Genomic DNA, 19,644 nt, shown 5'->3' on the forward strand with positions numbered 1-19,644 from the left:
TTCTCAACCTGACTTTACAAAAAAGAAAAAGTGTAAGATGATGACAAATAACATCCCATACAAGCAGTATTTATTGAATATTTATTATGTGCCAGGCACTAATTTAAAACATGTAGATTGAAATAAAGTACAAAAAGTAAACGACTAAATTATTACAGGAATGCTATCTGCTACTTTTACTGCAACTACAATCATTATTCATAACATTTGATCTTCACAACAGGTTTTAAAGTTAGAAAAAATCTTTGTTGTATGTATGAAAAAACGAGAAACAAAAGAAACTAACTAGCATTTAAGACACGTTTCCTAAAATAATTATTATAAAGACAAATCAGGGGAAAATGCCTTTTGTAACTTGCGTAATTTCAGCTTACATACAAAAATTCCTTGACTTAACCTGTAAATGTTGCCTTCAAAAGACAATATATTCTGACAAACTTTTAAGAATACAGTATATGATAATACTGTTCCAACATCTATACAACCTATGGTTCATAAGCTGCTAGTCTTTTTATTATAATAAAAAACATTTTTTAAAAGGAGATTCTGTTACTTACATACATTAATTATATATTTTACAAGGGGCCCAAGACAGATTCTCTTCACTCAGTGCTGCCTAAGCAAGTCAAAAGTTTGGACACACAAATGCAGAAAAAATACTATTTGTATTAGTAAAATAAATGTGAAGTATTTTTTTAAAGTACATACTTTTTTTCAAGTATATATGATATATGCTAACAAAATAGTTCTAAGTTAGAAAATTTTAGTATGGTTTAATAAATAAACAGTATATATTACCAGGAGATAACTTGCAAATTACTAATATACTGATGTTCTTAAAGACAAATTGTGTTCTTAACTACACAGGTAAATATAACCTTACTAATCATTTAATTTGCTCAGTAAACTTTTCATGGATAAATGAAGAGGGAACTTTACTTTTTATGCTGATGAAATATTCTTGAAAATATTTTCATTTCATTCCCAATTAAATAAGCTATAAGGTTGAGAATCTATTTCAAAATTTCAAAGAAAATTATGCTTTTTAAATCATACTTTATAACTTAGACAAGAATATTGAAGTTCCTACCTCTAATTCTACATCAGCTCGCACATACTGCCGGGTCTTTGGATGATTAAGGAGGTGCAGAATTGTAGTAATGAGGGCCTCATTTATTCGACTTAATTGGCAATCAATCACATTTTTCAAGATGGTATTTAGTCCACCTCTAAGAGCTACCACCTCTGGATTCTGAAGTGCTAAAAGAGAAAAACTTAACGTATTATATTAGAGGTAGTAAAAACTAACCTAGAATCTCGGCTTTTAACTTCAAAACAATTTGTTCTGACTTGGAAAACTTTCCAATTAACTTTATTTAAAAGGACAAATATATGAAACATATCTAATAAGAATTATTGAATATACTTACCTAATGTTTTGTTCTGTAAAATGTCTCTGAATTATGTTTTCAAAACTTTTGTCCATATTTTTACTGGACTTTTTTTCTCCTCTCCATTGCAGGGAGTTCTTTTTACAGCTGAGACAATAGCCTTTATTGGTTTCGTTTCTAAGTTTTATGATTTAATTTTGGATTTTGCTTAACATGGTATTTATATTTTTTCTGCATTTTTATAACATATGCACATAAATATATTCAAGCATATACACATGCATTCTTTCCTCAAATTTAAACTTTAGAAACTACTCTTATTTCAAAGATCATAAAAATTCTTTGTATTCATGAATAATCATGTGAGTTTCAAAGAAGCTCATGACTTACATTTCAACTTTCAAGAAACAAGCTGAGTTTCATTAAGATGAACACCTTCTTGCCCAAATGTTTCTCATCCCAGCATTTTTTTCTCAGAATGATTTTTACACTTAATGATATACGGAAGTTTTCTACGTATCAGAGCCTGCAACTCTTGATTTTTTTTTCTTCCGTTTTTCTCTTAAAAACTCAGGCTTAATAGGTTTTTTTTTTTAAATATGAGAAGAAAGTATTTTCTTTCCTCTCTATTTCTTATTTCCCAAAATGTTTTCATGGTTAGATTTATCCTGTTCTTGCAAGGCGAATTTTTGAATTAGGTTTCTTCTTTTATACTTTCTAAAAAGAGGATTAACTATATACATTTAAAATGCACAGATCTTAGTAATATAGTTCGTTAAATATTTAACAATGTCTACACCCTTGTAACCGATATTCTACTTAACATATAGTACTTTCGTTATCCTACAAGTTCCCTCCCACCATTTTCTGAGTGGTTTTTCCAGTGCACAAGCAACCAGTACTCTCACATCTGTACTTAAACAGTACTCGTGCCTTTGAAATGAATGACAAATTCTAAAATCAAAAAGTGCCACCTACACACACACACACACACACAAGTCATACACTTTTCTTATGTATTTCATACATCTTTTATATATTTATTTGTTGTACCGTTTTGTACTTTGGATACAGTATTATTTATTATTATTGAAATATAAATCTGTCAAATTTGTATTTTCATCTGATTCTAAATTAAGTACTAAATTAAGTACTAAAATTACTTAAATTTTATATTTTATTTCGTTCAGAGTTCTCTAAGTACAGTAGTACCTCAATTAATGAACTTAATTTGCTGTAAGATTTTGGGGAAGATGGCTGTGTTGTGTTTATGTGGGGAAGACAGCTGCAGTTGTGTTGGTCACTTGATGTACAGTTTGTAAACAGGGGACAAAATTCTATCAAACACTTGAGAACCAAACAGTTTGAGAATAGAAGTATTCATGAACTGAGGTATTACTGTATATTAATCCATACTACCTACTTTTCAATATATAAACTTAATTTATTATTTTGCCTAATACCATACTTAAGTTTTTAAACAATACAACAAGGGACTATTCAATATATTAACCATTATTAATCTACTATTTTGTTTTGAAATTCTGTATCTTATTTTTATTCTTTTTTCATTTAAAAAAAGTAAGTTACAATAATGAGCTGGGCATGTGGAATGTACCTATATCAGATATTCAAGAAGCTAAGGCTAGATGATCAAAAGTTCCAGGCTACTTGGTATGACTAGTACCCAAAAGAAAAAAAGAAAAAAGAAAGGGACTTTAAAGGATGTACTGTGATACTTGTAGAGGTCTATTATTGAGAATAACTTCTAGTTCTGATCTGAAATAAATATTCTAGAATGGTAACAAAGTAGCTTTCTAAATTATTTTTTCTAGTATATATGGACATGTGTATATCAGTGTATAAAAAAAGAGTCATGTCTTTGTTCTTTTTAAATATAACTACACGGGTGAGTCTTTTTGGAGGCAGCTCACATCAAACTTTTCAATCACTTCTATGATTTATTGATCTATCATGTTTCCTACCGGTGAAAATTAATAATCATCCTCCAAACCCAAGTATTTTAGTACGTTTTCAAACATATAAATTTGTAATTTTAAAAACTCCTATTTTCTTCATCTTTTATTTTCTAACTTTTGAATTTTCCAAACACTTAAAATGTGTATTTTGTATTTTTCTTTTTCCAATTAACATACTTCAGGTTAAATAATCTGCCTTGTTCCTAACTAGGGATTCAAATTTTACTGTTGCTTTCCTCCTGCTTACTAAATAAACTTTTTCCTTTGTTTCCTATTTCTTCAGTTATAATCTTTCACTCACTTACTTTGTGCTTATTTATAAAAACATTTTATAACCAGGCACTGACATGTAGTAAAACTTTTTTATGTTCTAAATTTCCTTAATCATATTTCTAAATTTGTATATAAACCAACAGTGGACAGTATTTTAAAATCCTAAGTGATAAGAATTTAGTTCTTCTCTTCAGTGTAAACATTTTTATTATATAGTGTGACTAATGTTGCAACAATAAACCTTAAGAGACTATATTATAATTATGGATTTTTGGCAATGCATACACTAAATTTCATGATGACTAAAACTTTTAGAGATTTATTCAGTTTTAATATCACTTTCAAATTATTTGTTAAATAACAAGTCTACTTTCCTATCAGAAATAAACCTTTTCCTATTTGTGTACTAGTAACTAACTAAATTATACATTAAAAAGCATTAAGAAATATATATTCTTTATAACATGCTATATTTTACTACTTGAAGAAAATTCTGACCTAGTTCACAGATAATGGCAATGCATGCTCGGACCATTCTGTCTCTTTCTTGAAGTCCATCATTTCCAACTGCAATTAACGAGTTGGTCACAGAACTAGGAAACAAGGAAGCATTCACAGTAATCATCTGTAACAAGAAGCACAACAAAAGGAAGTTATTTACATTATAGTGTAATACATGTTTATTTGTACTCTGATTGAGGTAGTTTTAAGACCACAGAATATTCATAAACCCAGCCACCATTTTCATCCTTCTAGCTTCATAAGAATATTTCAAAGAAATATTTGAAAGGATTACTATAGCTAATAACTGAGGTAACAAACGTTAATAATCACTAGTACGGAAAAAATTTTTGAATTTTTTTTAATAGTCAAGACTATAAATTAGTTGAACAAAAAGTTTTAGTGTTTCTGAGATTCTAAATTACTCTAGAATAGGAACTGTATCTTACACAAAGTGGGTCAGTGGTGACAACACCAGTCGATAATACTACTAATATACTATTATAACCTGATTCTTTCCTCATATACAATGATCATCTAGTCTTACCAGTATACTTCAAGAACATCTTTATTTCTACATCTACCTCCCACAAAACTGATTTAGGCTTTTATTCACTCTCACTTTACTGCAATAGATTCCATTACTAACGAACTCAGTAACATTTACTCAAAGCCCCCATCAGTAATTTGTTATTACACCAGTAGGTTATTCTGATTATTAATCAAAATTAATTTTATTTATATCAACAGTAATAGGTTGTTGCAGGGGTGCATGCCTATCACAGCAGCTGTTTAAGAGGCTGAGGCAGGAAGACTACAAATTCAAGGTCAAATGGACAATTTAGAACCTGTCTCAAAATAAAGTTTACTGTATCAATAAACTTAAATAAAAAATAAAATTTTAAAAAAGGGAAAAGATGTAGCTTAGTGGTAGAGTACTTGCCACTATATAAAACTCCTTGGCTTGAACCCTAATAATAGAAAAAAATCCTGATGAAAATAGTACATTATCTGGTGAATAGTATTTTGGATAAATCTCAATCAGAATAAAAAATCTAACTGCATTTGGAATACTGAACATAGACAACATATATCTATAATTTTAAAAACAAAACAAATTGGATAATCATTCCTTAATATTTCAAAGTAACAGGTTCCACGGTGACAAAAGAAAATGTTTTTCTTTATTCAGGTAGTGAGAAAATTAATCTGTCCTGGATGTTACAAAAATTATAAGCCTATTGGAAAAATAAAAACTTATACAATGAAACAATTACAGGACACAATATAATTAAATGAAAAATGTACTGTACAATTAGGGACTATGGAATATCACAGCAAAAATCTTTTTTGGTTAGAGTAGTAATATATAATTTATTTTGTTTAAGCAACATTAAATGTATTACAAAGTTCAGCTAAAATTACAGGCCGTAACTTCACGACCATAAAATATATTTCTAATCACCACAGAATCTAAACAAGTTTGTTTTTAACTTATCAATGTCCAGTAATCACAAAAGGGAAAAATGAAAAGGAGGAGGAAGAGGAATAAGATATAGAAAACTGATCTCTGAATGAAAATATTCTAACCTCTTATACTAATTTGTGTTTTACTGCTTACCAGTCTATTACTGGGTTTAAACAGTATAAAATGAAATGTCCCCAAACTTCAGAATGAATGTAAAGTATTCTGAAGAGTTAGCTAAAAAGCCAGACAATTTGGCTCTGAGGGCTGAATATGCTATTAACAAATTATATTACCTTCAGCAAATCAATTCTGTTGTGCCTCAGTTTGCTCATTTAGAAAATAAATATGTGTATGAACCTATAATTTCTAGAATTTCAAGTATAGTACAAAATTTTAATGTTACGAATCTCATTTATCTACTAATGTATTATTTAATTCAACAGATTGTCCTATGGAAAAAATACATAAAATTGGCATTTTCACAAAATGAAATGATTCCTATTTGCCAGGGTAATATAATATATGCAAAGAACTTCTTAATTCTGTATAAATCAGAGAATGCTTTCTTCATAAATCAATGACTACTCAATAAGGGAAAAGCCACAGAATGCCATCACTGTTGTATGTAATCTCTTCTGGAATGATAGGGCAGAAGTACATAAAACAAATATAACAACTAGTTAATAAATTTATGGAATATTACTAAGAAGTTATTGATGTCCTTAGTTCTTTGGGAGGAATTTCTAAAATTTGAGCTGAGATTGGAAGATAAATATGCTATGACAAGAAGTGGAAATGAAATGAAAGGAGCAAGAAGCAAGCGACAATTGTAAAGGTGGTGGGAACTTGTGTACCAGCAGAGTAGCATAATAAGACAGGTCAGACAGAAATAACTGATTAAACCAAGAGTGAGCTCTGAATGTCAAGCTGGAGGTAGTTGCTATTTATTAGCCAATGTATGTTTACAAATCTGAATTTCTGTTCTAGCTTTGCCACTGTCTTTCTGTGTATCAAGAACACAGGACCGCATTAAATGAAATTCTTAATGACTAGAAAACAAATTAATCATGCCTAATCTAAATAAAAAATCTAAATTAAGAAAATACTAGCTTAACTTAGTTCAGGAGTAAGTAAAATTTAAATAGGAAAAAGAAAACAGTAGCAAAACCTGACCAGTGGGAAAATTATATACAAAATTTGTAAAACAAAACTAGAAAGGATTGCCTGGACAGAGAGAAAGGACAGTTAAAAAGAAATTAAGACACTGAAAGAATAAAAGCAAGTAGATAATCCTCAATGAATGAGATAAGTGAAAGAAAGGAAAACTAACATGAGTAATCATAGAGTATGTCATCCTAAACAATATTTTTTCTTTACATTAATACTTCAATGGAAAATTTCAAAAGTTTTTGAATGCATAAAATAAAAACAGTAATGGTACTATTTCAATAGCCAAGGTGTTCTCAGAAATAAAGAAATATGTACTTCAATGCTAAAAGTATCAATGAAATTATGCTTTCTCTGGCCCACGAAGGTCACTGTTTATTCTGTCTTACATTTAACTAATCCAGTTAGCTAAACTGAAGAAAGAGAAACCCTATGCCAGCTACACCGCCTCCTTTGAGCCTCGGTCCTACCAAGTGTGAGCAGTTTTCTTGCTTTTAGGTTCACAAACGATATCGGACTCAAATTACCAATCATCATAACCAAACATGACACTAAATATGATACCAAATAAATTTACCAAATATGATAAATGATACTTTTAAGTGTCAGTTTACTTTTACTGAACAAGTTTATAAACTAACTTTTAACTTGCACAAAGTATTTTAGCACACCAACATGAAACATTTACTAAACAAATCAAAGAAGCTAAATTTAATTGTTTAAATCTATTTGAAGTTATCTTCTAAAAGTGATTTCTAGAGCAGTAATTCATGTAAGCAAGAAAAATTCTGAAGCTCTGCAAAATTATAACTACCATATTTCCATATCAACAAAAGACATTAGTCTTTTTTACTCTACAAGTATATTTAGAAATTTTGTAGTCTACTCCCTGTGATAGAATAACTAACTGAATTAAGGAAGTAAATACTATAACCACCTTGCCATCTTCTAAGACATACATCAAAGAGAATTCCAAAAATTGGAAACAATGTTTTAGAAAACATTATTTTCATAATATCTTATTCATGTTTACATGTAATAGTTTGTTATTTTAATGTATTAATTATATATTCTAGTTCTCAATAGGATAAATATTCACATATATAACCCCAAAATTCAAAAGCTTCCCTAGGTTCTTTGGGCTGTATGAATAAATTAAAACAGATCATGAAAAGCCAATCAGATCCTGATGTAATGGTTTAATTATAACAAACCTATTTCCAATAGTTACTAGAGTTTCAAACCTCTTTTAAGACTTAATGCATCCATTTTCTTCTTTGTCACCATGGCCAACTATGGGTACTATTTGTAACTAACTCAACAGTTCACCATTCTAGCACATGTAATAAATTCAAAGGTAGGGCATGAGGGACAATCTCTACTAAAAATCTCAACTACTGTTTTGTTGCTTGGCTATTGAGACATCACATTAAACTCACCAGTAATTCTGTGAAGGTCTCTCGTGAGAAGCTTTATAGACATTCTTTAAAACCTTTTCTTACAGAATTTGAATTCTGATCTTTTATTTCATTCAATGACTGAATTGTTTACTACAACCACCCATGAATTATATTCAAATTCATATTTAGAAAAAGGTTTTATCTGCTGTGGCAACTACTTAACAGTTTTAACCACAAGCATACAATCATGAGATAATCAGGATGGAGAGCAAGTAATCTCTTTCTCTAATAACTTATCAAAGCAGTAATTGCATTTACACTTCTACTGAAGAAAAATACGTAATAAGAATATTGTCCTAGCTATCTCCAATCACACAGAACAATTATACAAAATATGCTTACCTCAAAGTTTAATAGTTTTACTTTATTCACATTAACAAAATAAAAATGTGTAATGATAATTTAGGCTTTATTTTTTAATAGAAAGATTTCATAACAATCTAATCTAAAAATGATAAAAACCATAAATTTGCTTTTACTCTTATAGAGCATACCTTTCTGACTAATCGAAGTGCTTGTGTTCTCTCTACCTCGTTGCTCTGCTGAATGTCAATGCACCTAAATAATACACAAAATATTAATCACTGATAAAAATCTTTAAAAACAACTTCTATTGTAATACCATTATTTCCTCATGTTAGTATCCTACATGAAAACTTTAATACATGCTTTTCTATTAACAGCAAATTTTTGTTTAGTTAACCTATACTTCTCTAAATCTTTGTTTTTATAACAGTTACTTTTTCATTTAAAACTTCAGGAAAATATAGTACCTATAAACTCAAAATAACATCTATACATTAAAGTATCAGAAATCTACAGAAAAAAATTTTTATAGATAAAATTCATAGACATTTTATAAAAACTATAAAGGGAAAATATCTGAAGCTTGTTTAATTATGATTGTAACCAATGCTTAAATCTTATATATCATACTAATTCTCTTATGTAATATCTATGACAATTCTACTTTACTAAAATGTAACTTAAACTCTAAATTCTCTTCAAAAATACTTGGTAAAATATCACTTAGTTGACATTTCTTTGTACAATTTTTTTTACCTAAGTTGAAGGAATCTTTTATATGGCAAGACATTTTTATTTCAAATTTCCGTTTAGGTAGTTCAGTATTCTAACACTGAACATTACTGCTACTGAAAACTCACTTTTGTCTAAACCCTATTAATGTAGAGCGACACTAGCACAAAGTAAGTGGGAGGCTGAGGTACAGCTCAGTAATAAAGTGCTAGATTACTATGTACTAAAGGGGTTCCAGGTCCAGTGTGGCAAAAATAAATAAATAAATAACAAATGAACACAGAATACCATTTCTATTACCAAAAAAGATGCAATCAGACCAACCCTCCTACCAAAAGCAACTATAAAATTTGAAAATTACGTCATAAAACAACTGCTAAAAGGCCAATGGAGAATAATCTCTCAAAAGAAAAGCTGTAAAAGAATTCAAACATTCACAGGCTTTTTCCATGGAGCCACTGGTCAACCTCTGGCTTTGCAGACACAGTCCTAGCAGAAAGCAAAAGCAATGCTGGACTAGACAGAGGCTTAACTTCAGGGCAGTTCAAATGGTTGGTTGGGGTTAAGGGGCAAATCCCAAAGACAAGAAAGCACAGGGAAGTAAAATAAAATTGCATGCAAAGTTCTCTCCAAGACACTTGCCAGATTCTATGTTGTATAAAAGCAGAATAGAACTCCAAGAAACCAGGCTACTCTTGAAAAGTAACACAGCAGTGAGGCCAGCCATGCCCAAGGTGAAGAGATTCTGATAAATATCTACACTTTAACTTGAGATCCCAAATTGACACTTCCTATGATCAAAAGACAAAACTAAACAAATCGAAGTTTAACAGAATCAGTGTAATAAATTAACACTCCAGAATAAAAGGAAAATAGTGACCTGGAGTGAGTAATTTCAAATACCAATGTTCATACTTGATTACTTGATATGAAACATGATTTAAGACAAACAAGCAAGCAAAACAAACAAAGCTTCCTAGTACCAAACTTCAAAAAGTAAAAATGACAACAAACATAGAATACAAGTAATTCACATATTGGAAGTGTCAAAAGAGATTTCAAAATAACTATGGTTGACTTAAACAAAAGGAAGAAAGAAAAAAAAAAAAGAAACCTTCAAATTAAAAACAAAATAAACCAAAAGGCAACAACTTAAATGAAGAATACAAAAGACTGATTTATTATTAGTAGTAAGATAGACTGGAATATGGTAAGTATAAAGTAAGCACCTTAAAGAGCCACTGAAAAAAGACTGAAAACTACAAGAAAAACATCAGAGAAATAGGGGATACTGAAAACATTCAACATGTATTGTTGGACCACCAGAAAATAGGATGTAATATAAAGATAAAAAAATCTTTATAGTAGTAGGGGAATAAAAAGATATCATTTACAAAGCAGAGAAGCTCCTACCTAACAGTTTCAAATGAAAGACAAAGACAGAACACAGAAGACAATTTATATGTGATGCAACATAATGCCCGGTGTCAAAAATAGCTTTCAAATATGAAGACAATTTATTCATAGACAAGTAGAAAATGAAGTCCACCGTGGTTAAGTTTATAATACAAAAATAATAATACTAAAAGAAATTCATCAACTAGAAAAACAGTAATCCAACTTGAAAGCATGGAAATAATACAAAAAGGACAAATACGAGCATGGAAATAAATACAAAAAGGATGAAACAAGTAAACAAAGTAAGTAAATAGAGTTGCAATTTAAAATAGTAAGGGGTTAAAATATATGTAAGAAATAAATCATAATAATAGATAAAAACCAGAATAGAGAAGACATAAACTGTAATAGGTTTCCTGCACTGTTCTGGTAATAATAAAAGTAGAGTAGACTTTATTATTTCAAGGATATAGGATGTATCTCAAGGGATATATCACCAGGGCATCTACTCCAAGATATATTACCAAGATACTAGTAGAAGAAGGAAAAACAATCTTGATGAAAAAGGCAAAATACAAGAAGAGATGTGAAAAAGACTACAAATAGCAAGATAACAAATTAAAATTAGAAAATAGCAAAATGACAAACTTGTAAATGTCCACTAGCTGTATTTCACAAATCATGCATAAATAAATGACTAGGAAAAAGTAATTTCAATACTTCAGTTAAAAATAAAGAAGTTCTTATTGGATACTGAAAATAATCTATGATGTTTCTGGAGGAAAGTTAAGTGTAAGAACAAATGGGAAAGATATAAACACTAAACCAAGAAAGTTAGTGGTGCTATACTATTAGATAATACAATCATGTAAGAAGTACTACTAAGAATAGAGGGATATTTCATACTTATAAAAAAACTAGCCTAATATGAAGACTTAATTTTAAATATAAATATAGTTACAAAGTTTCAAAGTATATAAAGCTTAACCTGATACAACAAAAAGGGTGACTAGGCTAGGCTTGTGGCACTTGCCTGTCAGCAGGCATAAGATCTTCAGTTCAATATCTAATACTCTGAAAGAAAAAAACGCATACTATATCTATTCTAAAAATTAAGTCCATAACTTTAAAATTTCCTAAAAAAGAAAACTCAGACCCGTAAGATTCACTGGGAAATTCTAGTAATTATGTGGGAGGGGGTGGGGAGGAACATCAATATATATCTTACATAAAAATCTCCCAGGGAATAAAAACAAAACAATACTGTTTAGATGTTTATAAAACATACTGCTGATACCAAAATAAAAGATATTAGTGGAATGAAAAGACAACAATACCTCTCATGAACATAGGTGCAAAAATCTGTAAAATATTAGCAAACCAAATTCAGTTATACGCACAAAAAAATACAAAACCACGAACAAGTGGTGTCCAAGAACACAAAGTAGAACTATAAAGAAGATTTACTCAAAGCCTATACCAAGTATATATCATGGTGAAATACTGAACACTTTCTACCCAAGCTTAGTAGCAAAACATTGTTCATTTTTACTCAGGGCAGTATTCCAGCAAGTGCAGGAAGGCCAGAGAAAGAAAGATAAAATGATTGAAAACGAAATAAAATACTCATCATGTGTAATTAAAGCTTATATACAAAGAAAATCCAATATGATCTATGAACAAGTAAAACTCTAAGTAAACCACACATGTCTAAAATCCCAGCTATTCCAGAGGCAGAAGTAGGAGGATAGCAAGTTTAAGGTCAGCCAGTGCAATTTATGCAGATTTTGCCTCAAAATAACAATTTTAAAATTGGGCTGAAATGTAGCTCTGTAGTAAAGTGTCCCTGGCTTTGATCCCAGTATTGTAAAACAAAACAAAAAATTAAAGTAAATTTAGCAAGGCTTCTAGGTAAGTAATAAATACTTTCCTCTGATTTTTTCTACATGTTGGTATCTAAAAACTAATGAAAAATTTTATATTAATGGTATTATTACACAAGCCTAACAAATATGAATGAAGCTTAGAAGAGTTCAAGACCTCTGCTTGAGAAAATTATGAAATTCTGTTGCGAAAAATCAAAGTATCAAAAAACTTATGTTTGGAAGATTCAATTAAAATGTCCATGTACCCTAAATTAATCTAGAACATTAATCTAGTACCTGCTGAAATCCCAAGCAAGTTATGGAGAAATGGACAAATGATTCTAAAATTCATAATCAAATGCAGAACCCACAATAGGCAAGATATTCTTCAAGAAGAAAACTTAAGAGTATTCACATTAATAATGAAGATGTACTGCAAAAACTGAGTAAAATAGAAACTACTGCCAGAATAGACAAAGACCAATTGAAGAAAACAGAACACTCTGGATTTCATTAATTGGAACGTTTGTTCCTCAAAGACCCATTAAAAGAACAAAATGGGAAGGCATACTTGAAGATATTCTCAGTATATATACCTGCAAAGACTCATTTCCAGAAGACATCAAGAATTCCTACATAACAAGAAACAGATAATCCAATTTACAAATGAGCAAAGAAAAGAAAGGATAACCACATTGGCAACAAACAAACAAAAATTATATCATATCATCTCTCATCAGGGAAATGAAAATTAAAACTAAAATAAGAACCCACATGAAAACCACACTAGACTGCAAATGCTGACAAGGACATACTGAAACTCTCATAAAATGCTGGTAGTATTATAAACCAGTACTATCGCTTAGAAAACTATTTAGCAATATCTACTAAAACTAACCAAATATATCTTATATCCCAGGAATTCCAGTGCTACATATATGTAAAATAAATGAATGCATGTATCCACCGACAGACTTATACCAGAATTCTCAGTGTAGCTTTATTCACAATAGCAAAATACTAAAAGCAGTCTATAAATCAGCAGAATGGTCAAATCATAAAACAAAACATTACAAACCCATTTAAAAAACCCCACAAGTACATCAACATGGATGAATCACATAGAATAAAGAAGGAAAAGACTACAGTATACTTCCAACATGATACTCAAGAAATGGAAGAACTAATTTACAATAAGATAAGTCAGAATAACATTTATTACTCATAGAAGAGATAAAGGAGTTTTACTGGAAGGCTGAAAATACATTAACTCTTACTTGGTTGTATATATAAAATGACCAAGCTTTACAATAAAATTTGTATACTTTACAGTGCACAGGCTGAAATGCAATACAAAATTTTAAAAACATATGCTCTAGGGAAAGTACCTTGCTATTAAATAGTCCACTTTCAATTTTAGCACCTTCTGCAGAATACTGGAGTCTTGGATAAGATATCGAAGTGCTCGTAGCCCTGCTGCTCGCACTTCTTTTGCTTCATTTAATAAAGCTAACCGCAAACTGTATGAAAACATAGAAAATTTTGCTACATGAGCTTCAAATAACTTACAGTAATTTCATGTGTAAGTATCCTGTAATAAAATGTTTAGGATAAGTGTTTCAGATTTCAAAGCTTTTCAGATAATGGAATACAGTGATAATGTGGATTCATTAACTTTCTTTCATGATTCTAGTTGTAAAACAAGCTGGATAAGAATTCAACCAAATTCAATGGCTAGAGTCAATGCTCATCCAATAAATTTTGCGGCCAAAGTTGAAGAAAGAATTAAATTTGTGAAGTGAGGTATCACTGTATTTGTAAAGAATATACCAATTGAACATTTTCAATCTGAAAATCTAAAATCCAAAACTTTTTTTAACACTGACATGACACTAAGAACATTTTTGCTTTGGAATGTTTCAGATTTACGATTTTCTGATAAGACAATTGATTACACTGAATTCTTCCTCTGCCAAGATATGTAAAATGTTTAGTCATACATGATTAATTTCATCTAATCATGTTTCATATTTACAAAAGCCACACAAGGCAAGCCACTGAGACTTCACTTGATGTAGTCATTTTCAATCAGTGCCTCCTGACGCATTTCTGTCAGTCAAGCAAACACTACTGAATTTTATTCTACCTTGCCATTCATTCCACACAGGCAATGGGAAATTAAGCTTTTGTCAAGCTCTATCATACGCCTCTACTCTACAGTCTGGTCCCCTTAACATGCCTTGCTGCTCATACCTCTCACAGGAAAAAAATCACTGGTTTAAAACTATAAAAATAATTACAAATATAACAACACCAGGGTCAATCAGTGTATTGGTTTTTCTTTATTTTTATTAGGGCATGTTTGCAGTATACAATATTTACATTCTTTCAACCTTCTTTCCCTCCTCACCTCCACGTTCTGATTGTCTTCTCATTTGAGACGGATGTATCTCCCTAATTCTTACTATCTTTTATTTTGCTCTTTATTTAAAATGTGGGTTTCTCATACAAGAGAAACCACGCTACAGGTAAACTTGTTTATTTGATTTATTTCACTTGATATTATGGTTTCTAGGGGCATCCATTTTTCTACAAATAACTCAAATTTTCTTTATGTCAGAGTTGTACTCCATTGTATGTAAACACCATATTTTCTTTATCTATTTATCTGTTGATAAGATATATAGGCTGCTTCTAAGATTTAGCTATTGTGAATTATAAAGCTATAAACATGTATATGCACATAATATGATACCTTTAACTATTTTTGGAAGACAAATAGAAAGGAAATAGCTAGGTCAAATGAAATTTCTAGTTTTAGTTTTTTGAAGAAGCTCCACATGATTTCCATAGTGATTAGACTAGCTGACATTCCCACCAATAATGTAGAAATGTACTTTTTGACCTACAGTCTTGATTGCATCACTTATTACTTGATTTCATGATGGTCATTCTTTTCTGGGGTAAGATGGAATCTCAATGTTGTTTGAATTCTAAAAGCCAGAGATGTTGAACATTTCTCTATGTATTTATTCATCATTTATACTTGTCTATTAAGTACCTATTGACTTTATTTGCCCACCTTTTGGTTAGGTTATTTGGGGGAATGTCTAACTTTGAATTTTTTATACATTTTAGATATTATTCCTTTATATATTTTAGATATCTCAGGAATAAATGGCAAGAAAATTTTCTATTTCGTTGGTCTTCTTTTCATTTTGTTGACTGTTTCTTTTGCTACGCAGAAGCTTTCTTATTTGACACTGTATTAATGCTAATGCCTCAAAACACGAAAAAAATGTTGTGAAATTACACTCTCCTGGTCCCTAGCAGTATGCTTGGGCAAAGCAAGTTTGTCTAAGAGCATTTTCTATTACGTAAGACCCATATTTACAGGTTCTTATTCCTGGAATGAACACAAGAAATTCAGTCAAATTTTCAGACTTAATTTGTAAGTTTAAAGTATAGAACTCTAGATATTGGCAACTATAAAATATCAGTAACAGACACAACTTAAAATTACTGCAGATCTTGAATTTTTCTAATTTTCAGTGCTGTATTATCTGATTTCACACTTAACATTAACAAAATTGAAATACTAAAATGTAGAAGGGATGGGAAAGCGAAGTATATTACACTTACCAAATTATGATATCTTCATAGTTAAAGCCCAGTTTTTCCTCACTGTGGCCAATATCACAGAGAAGCTGTTTTAAAAAAGGGGAAAAATATATATACATATATAAGTTGTGACCCAAATATTTAAATACTTTATAATTTTAACTTAGAAAATATTTTCCTTTAGTCAAAATTCGAAAAAAATTATGATACTGTTAAAACACACAGCTTTATACTTATCATCTCACTTTTTCTTTGACTTACCAGTTTTGATTTTTTTATAAACTGATCATTTTGTTTATTTTTCCCTCTGTACTTTACTGTTTTAAAAACTGTTCTTTTACTGGTTATCACACTTTACACCTATTGTTGACTAATTAACCATACAGAAAATATCCCTCACCAGGGCCTCGATAACAAAATTTTATACTTTAACTACATTTTCTCCCTTACATTCTACTTGCTATTGTGTTTTATACTTATATTAAGCCCCATATGATCCTACTGTTAACTTTTTCAGCCAGTTATCTACTGAGGTTTACTCACATATTTATCCTTTCACTATTCTTCAATCTTTTCTTCATTTTAATGATTTCATAGTATATCATTCTTCCTCCTATTTCAATATGTTGACATATTTTGTTGGTGGTTTACAATCCTCTTGGGTCTGGAAATGATTTGTTTAAACTACTTTCATTTGTGAAGAATATTTTGCTGGATACATTGAATTTTAGGCTAACTCCTCTTTTTCTTCCAATAGTTCAATTTATCCTGTTAAGAAGTCTACCACCTGTCTTACTGTTGCTCTTCTGAAAGTTGTGTCCTTTTTCTTAGGCCGATTTTAAGCATTTTTTACCTTTGGTTTTCAGAAATCTTACTACAATGATTTCCTCTGTTAACATCCTGCTTACAGTAAACAAAATATTTTAAATCTCTGAGTTGATATATTTCATTAGTTTAGAATATCCTATACATTATCCCAATTCTATTTCTTTCCTGTAGCAATTCAATTATATGGAAGTTATGCTCAATTGTTTATTACAGTACCGAGCTCCCCTACCACTGCCAGTACTAGGTCCTGACTCCAAGGGCCTCTGCATCAAGGCACATCTCAAATGCTGGCTTTTTTGTTTGTTTGCTTTGAGACAGGGTCTTGCTAAATTGCTAAGAGATGCTCAGGCTGGGCTCGAATTTGCAACCCCACTAACTCACTCTTCCAAAGTGCTAAGATTACAGGCATGTACCATCATATCTGGCTTTTAATGAGTTTTTAATTTCAGATTTTTTGTCCTAATTTCTATTTAACCTTTTTGTATATCCCAGTATTTTAATGAAAATCAATTTTTAAATCTATTTTCTCCAGTTTTCTCCATTTTGTCATATTAACCATAGTTATTAAAAGTAATAGTCACCTAAATGTAACTGACTTACACGGATCATTTCTGGTTTTGTTTTTATTAGCTATTTTCCTTTTTGTTCTAGTCATATAATCAAACATGTCTTTTGGTGGCTCTTGTAATCTTTACAGGAGCACATACAACTTGCCACAAAGCCTAATTATATCTTTCTCCATAGAGGGGTGAGCCTTCTTTATTAGGGTAATGTATAGTGAGAGACAAGTTCAAGTTACGTGGCTGTGCTAGTAAGACTTAGTCAACTTTTGATATTTCCTTACCCTTAACATTTCCACTGAAAGTTTACTGTTAAAAGACCAAACCAGAGATAACAATTTTAATTTTTAAAATAAAAATACAAAAAGTTCCACCTCTGATTTTCAAACATTTTCCTGTTTATGTAGCCTGGGAATCAAAGAAGGCACTCCTTTCTCTGAATCTTTGGCCCACCACTAAGAAAATTTCCTGCAGTCTTCGAATTAGTTTTCTAAACTGTTTTTATTTGGATCACTGGTCTAAGACTACTAGCTATCTGGATCCTGTATGGATGTGAGTTTTGAAATTTTAAAGGGCTCCAAAGTGCTATTATTATTCTTCACTGGTGCAAATGATAAATATAACTATATTTTAAAAAGTCACCCGCCACTGTATGAAGGGAATGAACACTAAAAGCTAGTAAGTAAAATTTTCTCTTCAAATTCTTTAGAAGCTAAAAACCAAAAGCAAGAAAACAAACAAAACAAATAGAATAGGGTAGAGGACAGGAATAAAGTAGCTGCTCTCAGTATGAGAGCAGAATATATCATATTTATAAAATCTTTAGAATTCTAAAATTTGATGGACAAAGAAGCTTCAGATTTTCAAATGAGTGTCATTTTTCTCTTATTTTTGTTATTTTGATGCACAATGTTGGAAGCACTTAAAAACTGGAAGGATGAATTTTTTAAAATTTTTATTTAAAAAAGAGAAAAGTCAGAAAAGAAAAACAAAAAGCAAAAGGCATAAACAACAACAGCAGATTCAAAACAGTAACAATACAGGTCTTCAAAACAGAATGACAAGGGGCTGGGGATTTAGCTCAGCAGCATAAGCACCTGCCTTGCAAGCAGGCAGTCGCGAGTTCGATCCCTGGTACTGATAAAAAGGAAAAAGACAAAAAAAAAAAATCAGAATGACAGAAATTAAACAATGGTTATTATATTGCATATTGTTCGCATTTTTTTTCAAATAAAGAGATTAAAGAAAACAGAAAGGCTGGGGATTTAGCTCAGTGGCATAAGCGCCTGCCTTGCAAGCAGGCAGTCATGAGTTTGATCCCCAGTATCAATAAAAAAGAAAAAGACAAAAAAAAAAAAATAGAAAACAGGAAAGTGTACCCAATTTAAAAAAAAATTATCATTGTAGAACCGCTAGTTGTTACATTTCTCATTGTCATCTTAAAAATTAGTTGCCAAAGTCACAAAATCAAAGCATAAATAGTGGCTTGATAGTCAAACACTGATAGTACAAATCCTTCTGTTCAATGTTCCAGCAGAAATTCAGTAATATGGTCATCTATCTTACACACAATACATATCGTTATATTCTTTAAAGCACTTTCTTTCCCTTTTACTTTCACAGTATCTACTAGACTTTTTGGATCCCATTATTCTGTCAGTTTTTGTTTCTTACACTAGAGAGACAATGTGCTATTTACTCATGTGAGTCTTGTTTATTTCATTAATGAGGATATTTTCAAGTTGCCTCCATTTACCTATAAAGGCCTCGAGATCGTCCTTTTTTATAGCTGAGTAGTATTCCATTATATAAAAATACCACATTTTTTTGGAAGGATGAATTTTTATAGATTCATATAGAGGTACAAAAGTAAGATTTTTAAAGTTTAAGGGCACAACTTTAGTATAATAGTAAGTCAGCTGTGTGGCTCAACAGCCATATCTGGGGAACAAAGGAAGCAATTTTTGTGTTTACTCACTGGGTATGAGGATGGGCAAGGTGTGTGTACTTGTCAAACTGGGATTTTTACCCACACAATGCTTTCGCTAACATGTTTTGCACATGTTACTTGAGCATTACGGAGGGTAAAATATAC

General features: G+C 30.6%; 1 protein-coding gene across 5 annotated transcripts in view; it reads right to left on the reverse strand.

The window, feature by feature from the left end:
* Rictor (RPTOR independent companion of MTOR complex 2) overlaps nucleotides 1-19,644 on the reverse strand; it is a 130,966-nt gene that overhangs the window by 51,780 nt on the left and 59,542 nt on the right. For all 5 annotated transcript variants that reach the window (XM_063258102.1, XM_063258099.1, XM_063258100.1 and 2 more), the window contains 5 exons: nucleotides 16,183-16,247; nucleotides 13,929-14,060; nucleotides 8,734-8,797; nucleotides 4,142-4,268; nucleotides 1,091-1,260 (listed from right to left, as the gene is read on the reverse strand). In XM_063258102.1, the coding sequence (XP_063114172.1) occupies nucleotides 1,091-1,260; nucleotides 4,142-4,268; nucleotides 8,734-8,797; nucleotides 13,929-14,060; nucleotides 16,183-16,247 (558 nt within the window). The remainder of the gene's footprint in view (nucleotides 1-1,090; nucleotides 1,261-4,141; nucleotides 4,269-8,733; nucleotides 8,798-13,928; nucleotides 14,061-16,182; nucleotides 16,248-19,644) is intronic.

The sequence above is a fragment of the Cavia porcellus genome, unplaced genomic scaffold (genome assembly GCF_034190915.1).
Source record: "Cavia porcellus strain 051 isolate PalLab524CR breed Dunkin Hartley unplaced genomic scaffold, mCavPor4.1 scaffold_11, whole genome shotgun sequence".
NCBI lineage: Eukaryota > Metazoa > Chordata > Mammalia > Rodentia > Caviidae > Cavia > Cavia porcellus.